At 41.1% G+C, this 21257-nt stretch overlaps 1 protein-coding gene across 2 annotated transcripts in view; it reads left to right on the plus strand.

Moving 5' to 3' along the window:
- Cad87A (cadherin 87A) overlaps positions 1 to 21257 on the plus strand; it is a 246849-nt gene that overhangs the window by 79517 nt on the left and 146075 nt on the right. The window contains exon 2 of one of the 2 annotated variants that reach the window (XM_033486901.2): positions 15142 to 15177. The exons of the other annotated variant lie outside the window; for it this stretch is intronic. Coding sequence (XP_033342792.1) covers positions 15142 to 15177 — 36 coding nt within the window. The remainder of the gene's footprint in view (positions 1 to 15141; positions 15178 to 21257) is intronic. 2 annotated transcript variants of the gene reach the window in all.

Raw genomic sequence — 21257 nt, forward strand, 5'->3', positions numbered from 1 at the left:
CGTCATATCCAACACGTAACTCGCGTAAACTGTATGTATGGCATAGCAGTTCCATTGTTAGCGAAATAATATTATCCGTGGGAAGTTTGTACATTCTGCGAATCGATGGGAACAGAGATATGCTTGTTCAAGCAACAAGCTCGAGTAGCAAGAAACAACTGTATTAGTTAACAAAAGGTACGAGCCGAGTGTTTCGTTGGCTGTTGTAAAAATATTGGTTCAGAGGCAGGGGAAAGCTCGCGACATAAATTCCGTGTAAATTGACAGTGCTTTCAAACTTTCGAACAGAGCTACTGGCCTTCTTGAAGCATTGAATGCAGAATGTTGGTGCAACGAAACGTTTCGTTGATTACACGAAAGATTGATAAAGTATCTTTCTGACGGTGTTCGCGAACCTGCGCGAAAATTCTTATCGAAATACAACATAATGTTTTACGTCGTGCAAAGTGTAAGCGAACGATCGTTTATCCGTGACAACGTCGATGATTATAGATAGTTTATCTCGGCGCGATTCCGGCTTATGCAACGGGACGTACTTTTAAGTAGTACGAGTCAGCACTAGGTCAGCCATGGGCGGCACAGTTTATTGGATCGTGAGAAATTCTAAGTTTCGTTAAAACGCTTATTAATTGTTTCGCGAATGCTTGTGCATTTATACTAATGCTTGCGTACTTATGCGAATGTAGTAGACCTAATATAATATAATATAATATATAATATAATAATATAATAATATAATAATATAATAATATAATAATATGATAATATGATAATATAATAATATAATAATATGATAATATAATAATATAATAATATAATAATATACTATAATATAATTATAATATAAAACGAAACGCAAGTCGTCCATTTTCGTTTCCACATTGAAGGACAATTGGGGAGAATTTACTGTAATTTCGATCAGCACAAAAATATGGTTTTATCATCGATCGAACGAGTTCCTTGTTAGAAGCTCGCCTTGTCGAGCTCGGTAAATTTCTGTTAGATATTTCACAGGATAATCAGCTGCCGGAGAAACGCGTAGGGATCGCGTCGCGCTCGTTCGCGGTGTACATTGAAAATATCTGTCCGAGAAACGTCGACAATGCGAACTCTCGTGTCCATTTTCCTTTCACGCCGGCTCTCGGCTTATCGAACTGGTATCCTCGGAAACGTTCCTACGACCGTTAGGGGGGAGGAAAAAAAAGTCCACAACTACGGGGGTTGTTGGATCAAGCGGAACTTGTACGCCCCTATCGCGCATCCAATTCCGCGGAACCTTTCCTGCGGAGAATACGGAAAACCGTTGACCAGGATCCCCTTTTGCCGTAAATACCCGGCGATCCGGATCCACGACGGAACCGACCCCTAAGAGGAACCGATCTTTAATTCCTTTTCCCGCGAAATGCGCCCGGCTCGCTGGACTTTCATCGTGAATACCCCGCGACTCCGCGTCTTTTCGAAACTGGAAGTCTCGGTAAAATTTTATTATTATATTGATTATATTAATTCTTTACAATTATTATTATTCTGTACTTTCAGAAATTCTTCGATTTTTCATGCTCGATTTTTCATGTTACGATTAGACCGCGGATTCGATGCATTTGTGAGAAAAATGAGTAGACGAAACGCGAAGCTACGAAGACGCGTTACGTGTAATTTAACTCTGCATGTACGATATTTAATTAGGATGTATTTTTAACAGAAATTTTTAGACTATAATAGATACTTTTAATAGAAATCTACTGTCTCATATTACCGCATAATTGCCTGTTGAAAAGAAAGTGTCCGGCGCGTCCATTTTTACGCTTGGCAATCAAATTTTCTGTTATATTTCCAAGTAAATTCCTGTTGCTCGAAGTTTACACGACTCGCATTTGCATCGTCGAAGATTTCGTTGCATCCATCTTGCTCTCCGATTCGCGAATCGATTTATTTTCGGTATTCGAAACGATAAACTCCGACGATCCGTGGGACGATCGATGCTGTAAGATTTAATTTCCGTTTCACGAGATACGCGCGATAAACCTTAGGCCGGGTTGAATAGTCGGTGTCGTTTCAATTTCACTCGCATCGACAGACATCCCAACTTCGGCTCGACCATGCTTTGTAAAATGTATCCCGAAAGTCGCGTCGGGTCTATTGAGGCTACCGTCAACTTTGCCGACACTCGGTAAACTCGCGTGTATCGTGTATCGTTTTCCATGCGCGCCGTCTCCGCGATACTAAATAATAACGTCCGGTCGGACGATTATTAAATAATAATGCGCGGTCGGCGCATTTATTTCCAAATATTTCTGTTTTATTTGCGCGAACATTTCCGTTTTATTTGCGATTGTCCAAAGAACCGTATAGCATCTTCGAGGATTCGATCTGCCGAACGCGACGAACGGTCGGACCTTTTGCTCATTAAAAGAAAACGCATCGCCCCGAAGTTCGTGGCATTGTCAGCCGGCAAATTCTATTCGGAGCCGTTCCCTTCAGAGCGAACCGAATCGAAGAAGTTGTCCTCCGGCTTCGCCGGGCCCTTGCCCTACATAGAATTTCGATTTACCGTGCCTGATCCCGGACACACCGCAAATGGACTTCTCGCGATAGTTTGTCCTCTCTTCATTGGGCACGTGAAAACGAGGTTCCCCGACGAAAGTCGCTCGATACGGGAGAGCCGAGACGGTGTGTTGGCTATAATTACTTTCGTCCTACACTTAGTGAAGCGGATGTGATTCTAAAAGATCGTTCTTTGCCCTGCACTCGACCGTTTCTTCGCGCTCTATCCCGCCAACTTTCGACATTTTAATTATAAAATATCGTTGCCGCCGTCGATCCGAGCGAAAGGAATGCGAAAGAGAACGGGAGAAATTTCGGTTGCCAACCGATTCGGTTGGCAAATTACACACAGTTTTTTTTCAAGCATTTTAAAGCATACACGCGTACAGATTTTTAAGCATTCGGACCGAAACGATGATCGTTACGCGACGCTTTTCTTTTTTCATTTCGATTATAACAATCACGGTCCTCGCCGAGAATACAATGACGGCCAAACATGCTGCAAATAAAAGTGGTCTGCAGTAGAGGAAGAGGGGGGGAGGGCGCGGTTGAATATGCAAATTACTTTTATTGCTGAAAAGTTTGACGCTAATGGCTTGCGAAAAGTAGAGAGCCCGCGGAACCGGACTTTTAATTAGGCGCATACCATTCTTATCGCTAATGGGACACTTTCCCGTTCATTTTTCACTAATTGAGCCGCGCCGAGGAGTACGGCATAGAAACGTATTATCGCATGTTCCGGTTAATGAAATGTTCGCGACGCGAACTTACGCGATTTAACCGCGAAATCCGGGGAACGAGGCGTCCGCGTCGAATAATGATACAAACGTCGCGCAAAAAAACGATTCGACAACTTGCAGGAAGCAGCGAGAAGCTCTCGATTATTCCGTTCTCGCTGCGATAGCCGTTGTCGCGGCGATTTCAGATTGGTGCTTAAATAAATCGTCGCCGTGTTATTGTATATTTACACATTAATTTACGTTTATTTATCGCTGTTATCGGCGGACGAAATAACATTTCGAACGAGATACAAAAGTGTTCTAAAATCTAGAATAAATTGGCCCGATCGAAAGCGATTAAAAATGATCGAAGTAGATATTGATTGTTATTGTTATTGATTGTTATTGACTGTTAGCAACGAAGCGAACGTTAGTTCTAATTATTATCTCCAAGGAAAAATTTAGACGCTTTTGGGACGGTTTTTCCGAACAATTCGTTCAACATTTCGCAACCGATTGCTTCGAGCATAACGAACGCGATTTCGTTACGGATCTCAAATATTTGTCGAATTACCGTCGACTTGGAATCCTGCTTTAAAGCACTAATATAATAGTAACAGTAATAGTAATAATTAAGTATAAACATAGTATATTTATCAGGCGATTCGAGAGAACTTTCCAACCGCGAAGTACTAAATCTATCGCGGCCGCGTCGAATTCCGAATCGAAGCTCGAATCCCGGCTTTCTCCCGACTCTGTCGCGGTCGCAGCGGCGATAGCAAACGAATTTTAAAGAACCTATTCGAATTGCCGGGATCTTTTAATCCAGGAAAATCTGAACTCGTAGACACCGCGAGAGCGCCGCGACTTTCTCGCTTCCCTTTCTTTCCCGGTCTCGTTTTTTTTTCTCGCCGATCTTCGAGACGTTTTCGTCACTCGTCTCCGCTGGATTTCCTCGGCCCTTGTTTCGCCGGCACGGCGACAACCCCTTTCGACGAAGTAAATATGAAAGTATCATCCGGGAAACAGCGCGCGCGCGCCACCTGTTTCGTCCACATCCACTTTCATTACCGGCGTCGCGGTTCCTCGGTAATCCGTAGCCTCCCGTAGATTGCGAAATTCTTGGCCGTCGTCGAGTTAGTCCGCGAACGTACTAACCCCGCGGTTATGGGAGCGCGGTAAAAGAACCCAGTGAATACGGATTACGGTTGATTGGGTCGGGAAATCTGTTCCGCGGTTGCCGGCGGGGGTGCATCGTATTGTTGAAAGCTCGAGAGGCAAAGAAAAAGAACAGAAAAGAAAAGGAAAGAGAAAGAAAAGTAGCACGCGACTACTCGGATTTATTTAGAAATGCATTTTCTGCCCGGAGGCACGCTCTTAACCTGTTAGCCGGGGAATTAACTTTTGTTCCAACTCGTTTCGCAATGCGGATCTTTTTCCTAGCCGCGAGCCATTATTATTATCGCGCTTATTGTCGCACAATAAATATTTTTTCCACTTTCTTTCTTTTTTTTTTCTTTTTAGTAACTCCTTTATCAATCGGCGCTAGAATTAATTACGTTTGTAACATTATCCTGCTGTTTATCTTGTCCGCGAAATCGTCGAACAATTTTCTGTCGAAATTGCAAAAATAATGTGCGCGAAGAAAGTGTGTTTGTCGGCTGCATCGTGGTATAATACAGCGTAAGGATTTCACGGGTATATGCGAAGGGTACAATCCGTGAAGGAACGCGAACTGTGGGGATAAAGTTCGAAAGAACCGATCGACTTTAAACTCCTCGATCCGTGTGTTTCGAAGCGAGGCTTGTTGTGTATGATCATTTGTAAACATGCGCGATCCAAGGTATTTAGAACGCGCAGCTACAGGCGATTGTTGTAATTTCGGACTCCGAGTCGACTTTAATTGGTAGAACAGAGTCGACGGTGACGCGATATTTTCCTCGTTGAATTGAAATATTTATTACTCGAAGGTGTAGCAATAAATGAAGACGATAAGGTTTAATAGATGCGGAGCTTTGCAAACAATGTTTAAGATATAATGTAACGCGTTAAAATAGAGACTGGACACTTTTCCTCAGAAATTAAGAATTATTCCTTATGAATAGATTGCATTTATTTTTATGCAGATAAATAGCAAGACGGTCGAAGGAATATAAGGGCACGGTCGCATTATTTTTAAGCGATTAGAGTTGTTACAATGAGCAATATATTGTTACGTTACTCGTCCTGTTTCTTGTAATTATGGAAGATAATTTTTATTTTGCGCGAAGATCTGCGGATCTACTGATATATATATATCGAAGAATCGCGACTTAGTACGTAATGTCTCCCTTACTGACGCTCAGATTCTGCAGAAAAATGGACAATTTGGGAAGAGGAGACACGATTATTCGAGCCTTACAGCTCGTTGACAATTCGTGACTATAAAAATAAACCTCAAAGCTCGAATAATTGCATCTCCTCTTCCCAAATTGTCCATTTTTCTGCGCAATCTCAGCGTCAATAAGGGAGACATTACTGTATTCTCGGATCTGCCGGTTTCGATTCCGAGGTCCGAACATTTCCGGGAGAAAGTTCACTGTGCATCTTCGTAATCGAAACGATCGTGGAATAAAGCGCAAAGAATCGTTGATCGACATTGGCAGGTGTGTAACCTCGGCTAGGTATAGTAAACAAAAGATGGTAACGTCGCTACCGATAAATAAAGGTCCGATAGCACGGCGTAGGACGGAAATAACGCCGTTAGGTCGGCGGAGACTCGGGGACAAATCCGGCGAGAACGACGCCACGGAACAAAAGTTCGGTCGAGGAAAATTGTTGCCCGTGAAATCGCCGGCGAAGGGGGATGGAAGACAGAGGGAAGGAAAGAAGCCGCAAGAGAACGGACGGGAATTTACGATAACCCGTACCAATAGTCGTTCGTACACATGCTTACGATTCACGCGAGATTGCGACCAAACCCCTTTCTGAAGGCACAAATGCTTATGCTGAGCTTGAATTACGGCCAGGACGCAGTTAAACCCTACTGTCCGGCCAGGGAAGACGGTTCCCAGTGTTTAAATGCTCGTTTTATTATCAACTTCCGCGTCCCTGCAACCACCCTTCGTTTCATTTAAGGGTTATGTTATTATCGATTACGCAACGGTACGGACTACAGTAATGTCTCCCTTACCGACGCTCAGGTTGTGCACAGAAATGGACAATTCGGGAAGAGCAGATAGTTACGAATTTTCAACAATTACAAAAATGAGCTGCAAGGCTCGAATAATCGAATAATAATAATCGAATAATCGAATAATCTCCTTTTTTATATCTTTTATCATTTAATTTATTATTTTATATATTTTATATATATATTAAATTAATTTTATATATATTTTATATCTTTTTATATCTTTTATTATTTTATTTATTATTTTATATATTTTAATCTCCTTTTTCTTAAATCGCTGTACATAAATTGGGATTATCCAATCCAAAATGAAGCTAGAAATCCTTGTTCTTTTGTTATTATTATTATATATTTTGTTATATTATCGATTATGCAACGGTACGGACTACATATATTGCTGATAGTCTTTCTTTAACCGCTGTACATAAATTAGGATCATCTAATCCAAAACGAAGCTAGAAATCCTTGTTCTTTTGTTATCCATTTTTTAATAATAAAGGATTCAGCAAATGGTCAAAATTAAGGATCCTCGTTCTATCGTAGATAAAAATGCTATTTATGCTCGACGGTCTAAATTTTCCTAGAAACGGCATTATTTTCCGAAATGGCGATCACGTAATTAAGTTGTCGGATGTCGCCGCAAGTGCGGGTTACTCCCCGTTACACGGTTTGAATGCTAAATTGTACTCGCTCGCGTATGTTATATCCGGTAAGGTTATTTCGCGAGATATTAAATCTAAAGATATACGAGCCCGATCCGCATTTTCTTCTGTGTCACACGCATACGTTTTTATAGGGGATATTTTCTAACTGGCAGCTACAAAGTTGCCTATCTTAGACGCGGAAAGAGAAAATCTTCAACCCCGCGCACAGCTTCGTGCCGAAGTCCCATACTGATTTATCAATGATTTGTCATTTCGTAGCTTTTGTAGCCGCACAACGCGACGCGGTAAAAATGTCCCACTATTTTTCCTGCGTAATCTAGTTCACGTTCACCCCCCCCCCCCCCCGGGAGGAGTCTCATGAATGTAGAGTTTTATAAATAATGTTTGATGCAATATTACGCGTATAAATATGGACAGGAAATCGTCAATTTTATTTTAATTTCATTTTAATTTTATCTTAATTTTATTTTAATTTTATTCCAATCTTATTTCGACGCAATTTAAAATCATTTTCAATTTTATGTTCGACTTTATTTCTCGACGCGTAGAATCAGTCCCTATCCGGTTGTACCACCAGTTGCACGGCGCACCCTGTATAATGTAACATGCGAAGCTATATCAGTGTGAAATTACCCTACTTCGAGCGCAAACAACCCTCGCGAAGAACAAGCGGGAAGGGGTTGTCAAGAATCTGTTTCGTTTAGCAACAGTCGGTTTTCGAGAACGACTCTTGTTATTTTACTTGGCGAAACTGTACAGAAGCGGTGAATAAACAAATTCGTTCCATCTCCTATTCGATAAAGACAACCGCAAAATTGTGTCGCGAAACGCGGAGATGCATCGAATTATCCATAAATATGAAAAATATTGACACGAGTCGGACGATCGATAATTCAATCTTTTCGCTGGCTTCGACGATATTTTGCTATCATCGATATATCGATCGAAGTGTACAGTATAATGTCTCCCTAACTGACGCTCAGATTGTCCACAAAGATGGACAATTTGGGAAGAGAAGAGTCTTGCGGCTCGTTTTTATAGTTGTTGACAATCGATAACCATAAAACACGAGCCACGAGGCTCGAACAATCGTATCTCCTCTTCCAAAATTGTCCATTTTTCTGCACAATCTGAGCGTCAATTAGGGAGACATCACTGTAGATAGCATCGATAAGCTGATAAATAAAAAGAAGTTGACAACACCGGGCTTATTATTACAGTCCTGTTCGAGCGAAACGAACTCGTTCTTGCTTTCCGTTTCCTTTTGCTTTCCTTTCCCTTTTCCGGTCGATTTCGAGACTCGGGCAAGTCGGCTCCTATGATTACGCGACAGACAGTCGCTCCGAGAGGATAGAGAGGACCGATCTAACGCGATAAAACCGATCCAGAATTGAAAACGAATCGGGAGCGCGCTCGTCCTCGATGGGTTACACATACACAGACACGCACACCGAGGAGGACTCGTTAATTAAGACACTCCGAGGATAGGAGGCCGGGACACGCGAGACGAAAATAATTAATGAGAGTAATGAATGGCGGAGCTGCGCGAGGAACGAGACGAATTCTCGTCGGGAACAAAAGAATTCACACCCGAAGGATTTCCAATAGACGCGAGCGATAATCTAAATATGCGCGGTACAGTAGTACGGTACGAACGATTGTGTTTCTGGGGCTCGCTCGCATCCACCGACGCTGTTCCAAGAAAATTAATAAATTATTGGACCGCCTGCATAGTCCTTCCGGCTAACTAGACGGCGAGCGAAGAGTTGTTTGATACAAATTGCAATTGGTTACAATGATAAAATCCGCTGTCCGAGCAGTAACATTTCCCTCCTCGAATCGAACGATGATCCATTTTCATGGTTTTTATAATATATATATAAATTTATTACATCAATTTATCGTACAGCGATATAACGTGGAGACGATAATTGTGAAAAAAAATATATATATATACAAGAAAATAGTGAAGATGAATTGGATATTCCAAATAACTGCGAACGAGCCCAAAATAATTATCTTCGAGCCGATATATATGTATAGTAATAATAATAATAATTATTATTATTATATTATTATATAATATTTAATTATATATGATATTATTAATAATAATTATATATAATATTAATATAATAATTATTAATAATAATTATATATAATATTAATATAATAATAATAATTATTATTATATATAATACATGCGAATAAAATAAGAATAAATACTGTGTCAAGAAAATAGTGAATATATATATTGTATGACCGAATTAATTAATGGATCCCAGTTCGATGGGAACGCGATTTCCATTTACGTACACTTGAAAAAAGAAATGTGCCTCGTAGAATAATAATAAGGATAAACGCGTCGTACGTTTTCTTTTGCTTTACGATATAACGTTGGAACAGCCTGGAAGTTAAATCCATGGAAATATCGATCGGTGCGTATATATATATATAATTAAAACAGAGATTTTCCACGCGTACGTATTTTCTCTTGATTCCGTGCTTTCCCATTTTCCTTTCTTTTTTTTCTTTTTTCGTTATCGGAACCTTTTCTTCTTAGTCGCTGTCGTAGTTTCGCCTGGTCTCGAAGGGTAGACACATTCTACGCGGCCACGTATTAACGCGCGCGCGCGGCCACTTCGTTTAAATAAGCGCGCACGTTCTCGTAAACTTTCCAATTCTCGATAACGAATTTTCGCAGCGACATGGAAATGCTTTCCCCGAGAATATTCCCGACTTTATTTCGCTTCCTTTTTACCGCGTGAATATTAATTTCCAGTTGCTCCTTACGTTAATGTAACGGCGGGAAATTAATAGAAATTATTACCGACATCGGGAGCGGTTTCAACGAACGCGAAATATGCACGATAATACTTTAAAAACGACCGTATGCTCGTGTTATTAAATGAATATTTTTAATTCCATGCCGTGCACAATGCTGCCCGGCCAGATAAAAGTGCATGTTCGCTGCTAATACTTCGACGACGGTCCACGGGTCCGTTTGGACCCGTAAATATCATTGTTTGACCGTTCAGTTTCTGACAATTAATTTAGATCTTCGTATGTTCAGGTCAATAGAAGAGAAACTAACGCGTTTAAAAAAAATGTTGAACGATTTTATGATAATTCGATTATAATAATACCATTAATTAACCGTTATAATAGTAATATTAACCCTTGACGGTCCAATGCCGCCATACACGCGGCAGAAATCAATAAAACCGTAAAATCTGGCAGGAAACATTGGAAGAACAGGCACGATTGAATATCTACGAAGTTTTATTTAAAAAAACGAATATCTCTTCTCTATATTTGATACAAAAATTTTCAGTAACAAATTTCTCTTCGTCTGAAAAACAGCCTAAACTTGGCAGTGTGTAAACTGGAATTAGTTTTGGTCCCTTAAGGGTTAATAATACGATCATATAAAATAAGAAATTTCAGAACAGCAAATTTGCATCGAGTTTTAATCTTGATTACGTTAAAGTAACGAAACAACGTGGAACAAGTTGGCCGGCAGAAGGGTCGATTTGATTAGCAAAAGGGTGAATTTGATTAGCAAAAGGATGAATTTGATTCGCCGAAGGGCGAGCGTAATTTTCGAAATAGAGCGAGCGCGTAATTCGCGCAAACGATGGATAACTTGCCGTAGTTTTTCCTCGGTCGATTCGTCGAAAGCTGGAAACACTCGTCGACGCGTTTCGCGTTCTCCGATCCTATCCGGTGATCCGACGACGGTTTCATTCGTCAGAAACGGAAAACGATCGCGGACGCGTCGCCGGGAAAATTCAAGTCGGCGCACAACACGTGGCGGCCGGCTCTCTAATTGCTTCCGGATTCACCGGCGGTTATTTATCAATTTTAGCCGGACCGTGGATAGCCGCCACGCGAAAGAACATAAAACGCCCGGGCAACTGATTGCTTTCGAGCGTGGAACGCCCGAGGCTCGATTCGCCACGGGGGAACACCGGCGTAAACGTTTCTGCCATATGCCGGGATCGAACGTCGACTCAGCCGTTCGAGATAATCGGTCTTATTGTTACTAAGAGAATTTCCCCCTCCTCCTCCCCCGCCCCGTCAGTTCGCAAACTCGAAACTTTCGTCGACTGCGAAGTTCCGAGCGACGATTTCAGCTTTGGCAGAGGAAACTACGGCTTCCGAGGCATCCGTGGAAAGTCTCGGAAGGAACAGCTGTAATGGATCGATGCTTGGAAAACTTGATTTCCATTTGCGCCGCGCAACGAAATTATTAGGGAAACGCGGCCTCTTCGAAATTATCCGCGGCTATACCTCGCGGCATTCTGTTGCCATCCGCCTTCTCGCTGTCTTCTTGCTTGTTTTATGCTTTTATTATTCACGCTCCCGCTCGTAGGCGACTCGTCGCGTCATGGTAAAAATAACAAAAGTATGACGGGAAATGTCGATATGTCGTATTTTTAAATATAATATTCTTCTTTGGAAGATGTTTATTTAATAATATATTTAATAAATATATATAATAATTATATATAATATAATATAATAATAATGAAAATATGACCCATTTGCTTCGACGTTTATAATATTTAATATAATATAATAATAATCAGATATATCATTATATATCTATTTAACATTTTTAATATCATTATATATAATATAATAATAATGAAAATATGAGCCATTTGCTTCGACGTTTATAATATTTAATATAATATAATAATAATCAGATATATCATTATATATCTATTTAACATTTTTAATATCATTATATATAATATAATATAATAATAATCAAAATATGACCCATTTGCTTCGACGTTTATAATATCTATCGAGCAGCAATGTTAAATCGGTGAATCGATCTAGAAGTATCCAGGACGAATAAAATGTTTCAAGATTATGTCAGCGATTATGTCATTCAGTATAGGCGCGTGTTATCGTTTATTAGCATTTACACGCTGCTTTGCATCAATATTCGGCTGGCTAATAATTGGCTGTAATGGCCCTTTGCTCTAATTACTTCCAAGCGTTGGAATGCTTCTATGATCGATCGATGATATCTTGTTGCAGTAAACGCGCATAGTTTCGCGGTTATCAATTTTCCCCTCTTATCGAAGTCCGTCGAAACTACGAGACACTCGAGCGTTGCAAATGCAAATGCGAGCGTTTCTTTTTTTAATTCGCGCGTCGGCGAGCTGCGTAAGATCCGGCAGACACGCGCATTCTTTTCGGCGTCTCCGCGTGGCCAGGACGCGAACTTCTTCTCGCTTGTTATCGAAGTTACGGCCGGGAGCGAGATATAGAACGAAGACAGGATGGAAATAGGGCGCCGTTGCAATCGATATTTTCCCGAGACACTTTGCAACGGCGGTCGATATTGTGTCAGAGATTTAACGAGGGACGTAAGAGAACTTCAGACTTTGCATAATGAATGAATTTACATAACCCCAATTAAATGAGAGCCGGGCGAACGCAAAACCGCTGTGAAAGTAGTTATTTCAGTGTTTGCGGGGAAATTTCGTGTGAATGCAAATCTCGAGGAATTCCATGAAAATTTACTCTCGTTGGAAATGTTAAGGTTGCCGGAGAAGCGGGGTGTTTCTTTCTTTTTCCTGTTCGCGAAATTAGGACTGCAACTGCGATTTGAACGGTGTCGTTTCACCCGTACAGGTCGAATAAAAAACGTTGAATTTCATTGTCCACGTCGATGCGGAGCTTCGAGAGCGTCCATTGAAATATACGCATCCACGGTAAATTAGTTATAGAGGGTGTTCCAAAAATGTCTCGAAATCATTCGTGAGGTCATTCGAAGCAACTTTTTCCTTTACAAAAATTTTCTCCGAAGCATCGTTCGCGAGTTATTAACGAGAAAGCAGTGACCAATGAGAGTAGAGCTCGACTGGCGCGAGGCGAGCCGGCCGGCGAGCGCGTCGACGCCCAGCTCCGCTGATTGGCTCTGCCGTCTCGCGCCAGCCGATCTCGCCTCTCATTGGTCACCGTTTTTCGTCGATAACTCGTAAACGAAGCCGCGGATCGTATTTCCGCTGAGGAAAATGTTGCTTCAAACGAGCTGCTCGACATTTTTGGACACACTCCGTAGTTACAATATCAGCACCGCGCGGAATCTGTTTCCATCGATCGGTTCGTTCGAAATTTCGATGCGAAACGAGTAATAGTATCATTGACAACATTGTATGTTGCAGACAGTTGATCTTTCGAATTGAAATTAACTATCAAATCAACGCGGACAGCATGACACGTACACGGACGTTGCGACGCGACGCCACGCGACGCGACGTGTCTCGCACCTGGATAGTGTCGCGATGGGCGATCACATAGAAACGAGATTTTCAATTGGAAAACAGTGTTCGCGGAGCAGTGAATAGAGTTGGACCGGCAACGGTAAATCCAGCTGTTCATTCATTACAGCAGAAACGTTAAAACGCTCATCGTAGATTCGAATAATATCCTACATCGTCGTGTTATCTTTTTATACAAATACTTGAGCATTTTTCGAGCAGCTATTTGTATTTTCAGTGATCTCTTTTGCCGTCTCTTCGAATTGTTTTCGCTCCTTTTTCTCTGTTTACTTCGGTGCTCGTGAACTGTGCAAAAAAATGTGATAAAAGTTGTACGAGTTTGTAAGTGGATTTCAATGCTTTTACTTAGTTCTGAAACTGATGCAAGTCCATTTTTTTAAGTTATAAATAAAAAGATTACACTAAATTAATCGCAAATTACGTGATATCTCATTTCTAAAAAAAAAATAATGGACTTGCACCGCTTGTCGGAAAAGGGTTAAATTATTTCATCTTGCAATTCCTATTTCTTTCTGTACTTCTAATAAAATAAATATAAATAAAATAATACATTATATATAATATAATATAAAATAAATATACAAATAATTTACTAATTGGACACTCTTCTATCGTTTAACAATTCCTATTTAGTATTTATCGCCGATATGTGAAAATATATCGAAGTTATGAATGATTTCAACATGAACACGCATTGAACGCCGCAGACATCGGTACGACAAGAAGACTTACTTAACGGCATCTCGTTCCGTATTTAGGAGAATCCGTAATCGAGTTCCGGTCACGCAGTAACGTACCGTTCGATGCACTCGAAGATATCCTCCGTCGATGCATTCTAATGGTCGATATGATATAACATCATAATAATCGACAATTTGCGACTCATTTTTATAGTATTACATAGTATTTTACACATATATTTTTTAGTACATTATATTACATATTATTATATGTATTATTATATTATATTATTTAGTAAACTATATAATATTATAATATGTTATATATTATTATATAATCGTGTCTCCTCTTCGCAAATTGTGCATTTTCGTTCGCAAGCTAAAGGAAAATTCGGGACAATTTACTGCATTTCTATCGTTCGAACCTACTGCTATTAGATATGCGCGTGCAAGCTGAATTGACAGATCAAGATTAACGCGTAATAAATAAATTCGTTGGTGATGCGTTAACAATGAATTTATCTGTGTAACATTCGCGTATAATTCCAGATAAATTATAGACGCGCGTATACGAATCGCTCGCAAGATAAATGCTCACTGAATATCGTACTTTCTCGTTACTAGACTGTGAATAGTGTGCACTTATGAGAAACAGTCGAGCATTTATAAATAACGTGTCGCGTTATTTACATGTCGTCGAAACGATTGAGAAAAACGAAACGAACGCGGCGAGTAATTTCTCGCGATCTGAACAATCTGAGCGCGAGCATAGGAAGAAATTACTGCATTTCGAAATTCGAACGTTCGCAGACCGAAGAAAACCTTCGAAAAATCTGACCTTCGCAGCGAGAAAAGTTATCTTTGACACTTCTTTTACGTTCCTTTTCTCTGGAAGAGCCAGATTTTTCAATGTGGTCGTCGCGAAAACTATAATCTAAGAATCGATGTCTCTTTAATACGACGATCGTTCGGTTTTCTTTTCTATAACAATGCAAACAAAGAAACGTGATTCTGTATTTTTTCAGTCGATCGCTAATGTCTTTGTTCTTCTTGCAGGCGCAAACTCGGAGAGAACACGCTGCGGAACATGAGGTATCGTACAAACAAATAGAAAATAATGTTTCGATCTGTTCGAAAAAAAATCTCTGTACATCTTTTTTCTCCAACGGTTTTCGAACCCGCAAGAGGCAATGAAATATCGTTGCGAGCCACCGTCGGCAACTAGTTGTTTCGCAGTCACGAATTTTATGCGAAATCCGTGGAAATACATTTTGAATATGTTACCAGAATTCTCACCTTTCGGCCCCCCACCCTCAACCCCCTTGTTATCGCGCGACATGGAAAATACAGAACCGTGAAAATATTCTATTCATTATTCGGCAAAACTGGTCGAAATCAATGAAACATTTTACCGGAGAGAATAATTGTAAACGGGGAGGGGGGGGGGGATCGGGACGCGGCATTCATGAATGCATAGAATTTTTTTCTACGACCGTGGAACGATTAAATTTGCATGCATTTTTCATTCGAGTTGCCGTGGAACAGTATTTCTGCGTGAAGCGCGCTAGGTGTCTCAAGGTTAGCGTAACTCGTGTTTTTAACGACTTTTACAAATTTATCCCGGACAGGACGCTGCGTTCGCGGCAGCGACTCTCCGGCGCTCTCCGCTTCGCGAAAGCAATAATCGTTCGACGTCCGTCCCGCCGAGAATTTTCAGGCATTCTTCCGTGAACGGCGCTGGTAATTGGAACATCGGGCGTCATTGTATCGATTACAACGCGAAAAACTCGTTACAGAGAACGCGATTATTAGAGCGCAGGTATAGGGAGGAGGATTTGACGATGTTCGGACGAGTTTCTGGACTTGGTTTCCTCGAAATCGAAGATACACGATTGTTGTTACGAGGAAATCTCGGTAATTCGAGAATAGATGATTTCTTATAACCGTGCAAGTTTGTCGGAGACCTTGAAATTAGTTTCGACATATTTTTATTCCATTCTAAATTTCTTTCTTAAGAGTGGAAACATCCTTTATGTATACAGGGTGTCCTAAGAATGTCTCGCGATCTGGAAACGAGATGTTCCTGAGGTCATTTGAAGTAACTTTTTCCTTTGCAAAAATGCGATCCGCGGCTTATTTTTCGAGTTATCGAGGAAAAACGGTGACCAATGAGAGGCGAGCTTGGCTGGCGCCAGTCGACGCGCTCGCTGGCTGGCCCGCCTCGCGCCAGCCGGGCTCGTCTCTCATTGGTCACTGCTTCTTCGTTAATAACTCGTGAACGATGCTTCGGAGAAAATTTTCGCAAAGGAAAAAGTTGCTTCAAATCACCTCAGGAACCCTGTATTTCCAAATCGCTAGGCTTTTTGGGGACATCCTGTGTATAGATAGATGTATTATTATTATTATATATCGAATAAAATATAATTATCATATATATCATTATATTTTAAGCAAAAATATTATTTAATATCAATCGATACCAAAATTTCGCAAAATATCACGACTGTTCGCATACTTCGAAAGTTCCACGTACCTCCGCGCATCCCGAAGAACTTTCGAAACGCGACAAAACTCGGATCTCGAGCGGAGCGTACCGCCGGACGAGGAAAAATCGTCGAATGTCGTAGCTTCGGTTGCGTCGCGTTTTGGGCATCGCGTTGTCGGTGAACACGCGTCGGGAGGGAGGAGAAAAGCCAGGAACTTCGGTACGTGTCCGATGGAACGAACGTCTGCGTTATTAGGCTGTCGGGACCGACAACTTTCGAAAACACGGGGCGAAACTTGAAGAGCATTTTCCGAATGGCAGAAAGGTAATTCTCGTTGGCCGTGTTTCGGTATTAGGGGCTACGGAGAATGACGGTTGCGAGCACAGAGAGAGAGAGAGAGAGAGAGAGAGAGAGAGAGAGAGAGAGACGCCGCGTACAGCCCGGCGTTTCGGCATTAACGAGATAATTAAAATCGAATTTTAGGCGGGAACGTTATGCGCGTAGCCGGGCATGATTATCGAAATTACCGAAGTTCGTTCTGGCTCTGGTCGATCTCTAAATACCGGCGGAATTATGTTTCGGAATTTACCGGCGGAACGACATCTATATGTCTTGACGTTCCGCCCGTAATGCAGTGGCGTATGCATTCATTTCCATACTGGGTGTTCCGGTTAAATCGAGCCAGCTGGATATCTCCTCCAACAGCGATGCTGGAAAAAATGTTTCGCATGGAATTCGACCGGCGTCGATGCTCGAATACGATGCAAAAATGATTATTCAAGTTTTCAAGTATTTTAGGTATTTTTTTAAAACATGTGTTGGCCATAGTTCTATAGGTTTAATTCTCCCAAATTGACGCTCGGATCGTGCAGAAAAATGGACAATTTATAATTAAATAACCTTGACAATTAGGATGAATTTACGGTATCCTGCTTTTCGCGGTGCATCAAATGAAAATTTAATACTCGAAATACGCGCGCATCTAAAAGCTGCACGTCGACTTTTCAATATCCGCTGGCTCGCCAAAATTTACGAGAACGGACATTTCCTTAACGCGGGCGTCGCATTTCCTCTCCGTTTACTCTTTCGTCCGTTTCTATCACCGATTTAGTGCTGCTCGACCGATACTCGAGGATATCGGAAGCTTTATTTATCGCGCAAAGACTGCGAATCGTCAACGGAGATTCAATTGATATCTAACACGCTTCGTGTTAGTTTTTTTTTCACGGGCCGATGGCCACGCGTATTCTCGTTATTGTCTGTAACGATCGGGTTTACAAGTCGGAGATCGCGTGTCGAGGAGAGCATGAGCAGAGAACCATGGAAGTGTCAAAGGTGGGGTCCGACGGAAGCACGAGCAACCCTCGGAACAACCCTTGCACCGCCCCTTCTTGCCGCATCCAGCCGGCAAACTTGCCGTTTCTGCCCAGGACGCGCAAGTTTCACGAAGCGTTCCGCTCAGATAAGTAAGCAATTTTGTTTTGATTAGCAACCAACTAGAAACAGCAGATACTGTCACGCCGTGAATGCAAACTGAAACTCGTCCTCCAAGGAAACCCGTCGGTGTCCCAGATCATTTTTCATAAACATGTATCCTAAATCTTGCGGCCGTCATCGAGAAATCCGAACAGCTTTTTCATAACGGGTCTTTGTTTCTTTGGCGCTTGTTTAAGACCCTTACAAAAGAAAATTTGTCTATTTCTTTTAGAAAACCCTTTGCACTCGAAGCCATTTTAACTGTAAATCTAAATTGATTTTTCTAACTTATGGTATTTCCATTTTATATGACAAAGTGCATTTTATGCATATTATATATTCATATAGTCTTATTATTATTATATATATAATATATATAATATTATATAAATAATTAAGTAATTATTATTATATATAATTTAATAATTATATATATATATATATATAATATAATATTAATTTATTATATAACTATAAAATAATATGAATTTAATATATATGCGACTCGTACAACAGTTAGACTTTCAACAATGTTTTACGTCTAGACTTTTACGATATAAAAATTATCTTAATGTAACAATCTTAATCGGAGTCACCGCTCGAGTGCAAAGGGTTGATATAAATACGAAAATTTTGATTACTTTCATTCTACGATTTAACGCTCGAGGGGTTGAATAGTGCAATTCAGGGCGCAGCGAAATTCCGGGAGTCGCGAACATTTTTCGTATTGCCGCAAAAAGATCTTAAGCGGCCGCCGTTGAAAGACCGCGGCAGCTTGCTGCTCCACGGTCGTGCTACAGATTATGCAGCATTGTGTGCACACGGGATCTTGTGTTTCCAGGGGCGCGGCTATGCGAATGCTTTTGTTCCACGGCTTGCAGATTCGTGTATTAGACTGCGTCATCGTGAAATGCATGCAGAAGTTCCGGCCCTTGCGTTCGTACGCGGAGCCGCGGCGGTATTCGAATAATCTCCGGGCGCAGTTTCGACATCTCGTTACCTATGTCTCTCCGCGTTCTATACTCTAATTGTCAAGTAATAAACAGAGCTATCCGCGCGCGCGTTGCAGGGCCACGCGGAGCCGCCGCCGGTGTGCACGCGAATACAAGAAGCGGGATACATTATCACGTAACTATGCGGCGAGGGAGCCTCGTTTCGATGCAAATACAACGTGGACAACAAGCAGATAGGGAGGCGCAAAGGTGCGCTCGCATGCCATATGCGACACTGATTTTAATCAAACCCAACGGTGTAAGAGGGAGAGGTGGACCGACTACGATTATCCCAACGCGCGACATTTCTGCGACGCGCTAAAAGTTTGCTTCCGCCAATGTCTCCGTCTTTTTCACGTTCTATTTGCATTAATGCGAGCAGTTCGATAAATGAGGTATTTTTTATTATTTACCGGCTGCTCTCGCGGCGATCGAAGTACCAACGGTGCAATTATAATACGCTTTTTTAACAGCGCCATTACGATATGCCTTATTAATAATATAAACAAGATAAATTTGGTTAATAATATAACTTTCTGTGTTCTAACTTTTTGCCACGATTCGAAGGCAATTCGGAGACCCGAACCGACCATTCGCGCAGCAATAAATTGCACAGGCGTAGGACCGGCGCAGAGAAATTCCCGGCAACCCGAAATTCGGCATTTCCTGGAGAAATTACTGTACTCCTCGATGAGAACGCTTCGCGGTTCGAGAGATCGTTTCACACTTTATCAACTGTTATCCTTTCGTCGTTGTCTCAACGTCTACAGCTCCGGAACGCTTCCAGCTGCCGCGAGAACATTTTATAAGGGAAACTTCCCGATACAGCCGCCGCGCGTTCGCGAGAATTTTATTTCGAAAAACGGTCGCTAGACGTATCGCCGCGTCTCGTTCCCGTAATTGCGCTTTATATGTATATTTCCCTCGTGCGCGTATCTTGAAGTTCCTCTTAGCACTCGATTCATTTCCGGTACGAAACGAGCCGGCAGGCGTTTCCCCCTTTCGTAGCGAAAGGCGCGAACGCGAGCAACAAGCTGGAAATCGTCGACTAACGACGAAACGCCGAGCACCGTGACACCGCCGTTGCCGTGAATATTCGGCTGAATGTATTTCAAAACTAGCAGTACGTATACTGGTGCGTATACTGTAGTAACTAGGGAGAAAGAGACAAAAAAGAAAAGGGCGAACGTTAAAACAAGATGCACGAAACGTCGGACGACGGCGAGCTTTCGCGTCGTTCTCTTTCACGGATCGCGGATATCACGGCCGGGTTCGAATCTTTGATCGACGCCGCGCGAAAACGTCGAGAAAACGCTTGCCCGTGGAACACGGCTCCGAGAAACGCTTCCGTGCTTTGAAATAACGTTCGACTTTATTGTTCATTTTTTGAACGATACAATTTTTTGTCAGATTACCGTAAACGCCGCGAAAATCGGCGCGACCGTTTCGTCGAGCACCCTGTACGTGATATAAGTCTTAAAATCCTGGAAAATACGATCCTAAGAAAATGTTTCTTTTTCTCGTAACGTTCGCTGCTTCGTACCAAAAGATGTCTCGTTTCCACGTCTTTTGCTCGCTATCAGAAACAAGTAATATAGCTTATACGTTATAGCTTATACGTTAAATTAGCTTGTATGTAAGCTGTTAGCTATGTAAGCTATATAATGTGTAAGCTATAGAAGCTATAGAAGCTATATAATATATAAGCTTATATAAGTTATAGAAGCTATATAATATATAAGCTTATATAAGTTATAGAAGCTATATAATTAATATTATTGTATTATTATATAAGCTATAGAAGCTATATAATTAATATTATATATTATTATAATATTATAGAAGCTATATAATTAATATTATTGTAATATCATATAAGCTGTAGAAGCTATATAAGCTATATAAAGTATATAAGCTATTAACTATTAGCTACTACCTTATATAATACATGAATTAGCTTTACATATTAAATACTATTGAAAATATATACTGTCCGATTTTTAGCGATGGGCTAATTCTACACATAACAACAAATTTGATTCAACGTACTAACAATTATTGAAAGCTTCGTTCTTCCCTCATTATCCATTAAATAAAAAAAGCTATCGAACTGCGCGTCTGTATACGCGTTTCGGTAATTTCCTAACAATTACTTTACAAGCGAGACTCGGCCGAATCGCTACGATTTCAAGCGACAGACCACCGTAACTGAAATCCT

The sequence above is a fragment of the Megalopta genalis genome, chromosome 2 (genome assembly GCF_051020955.1).
Source record: "Megalopta genalis isolate 19385.01 chromosome 2, iyMegGena1_principal, whole genome shotgun sequence".
NCBI classification, from domain to species: Eukaryota; Metazoa; Arthropoda; class Insecta; order Hymenoptera; family Halictidae; genus Megalopta; species Megalopta genalis.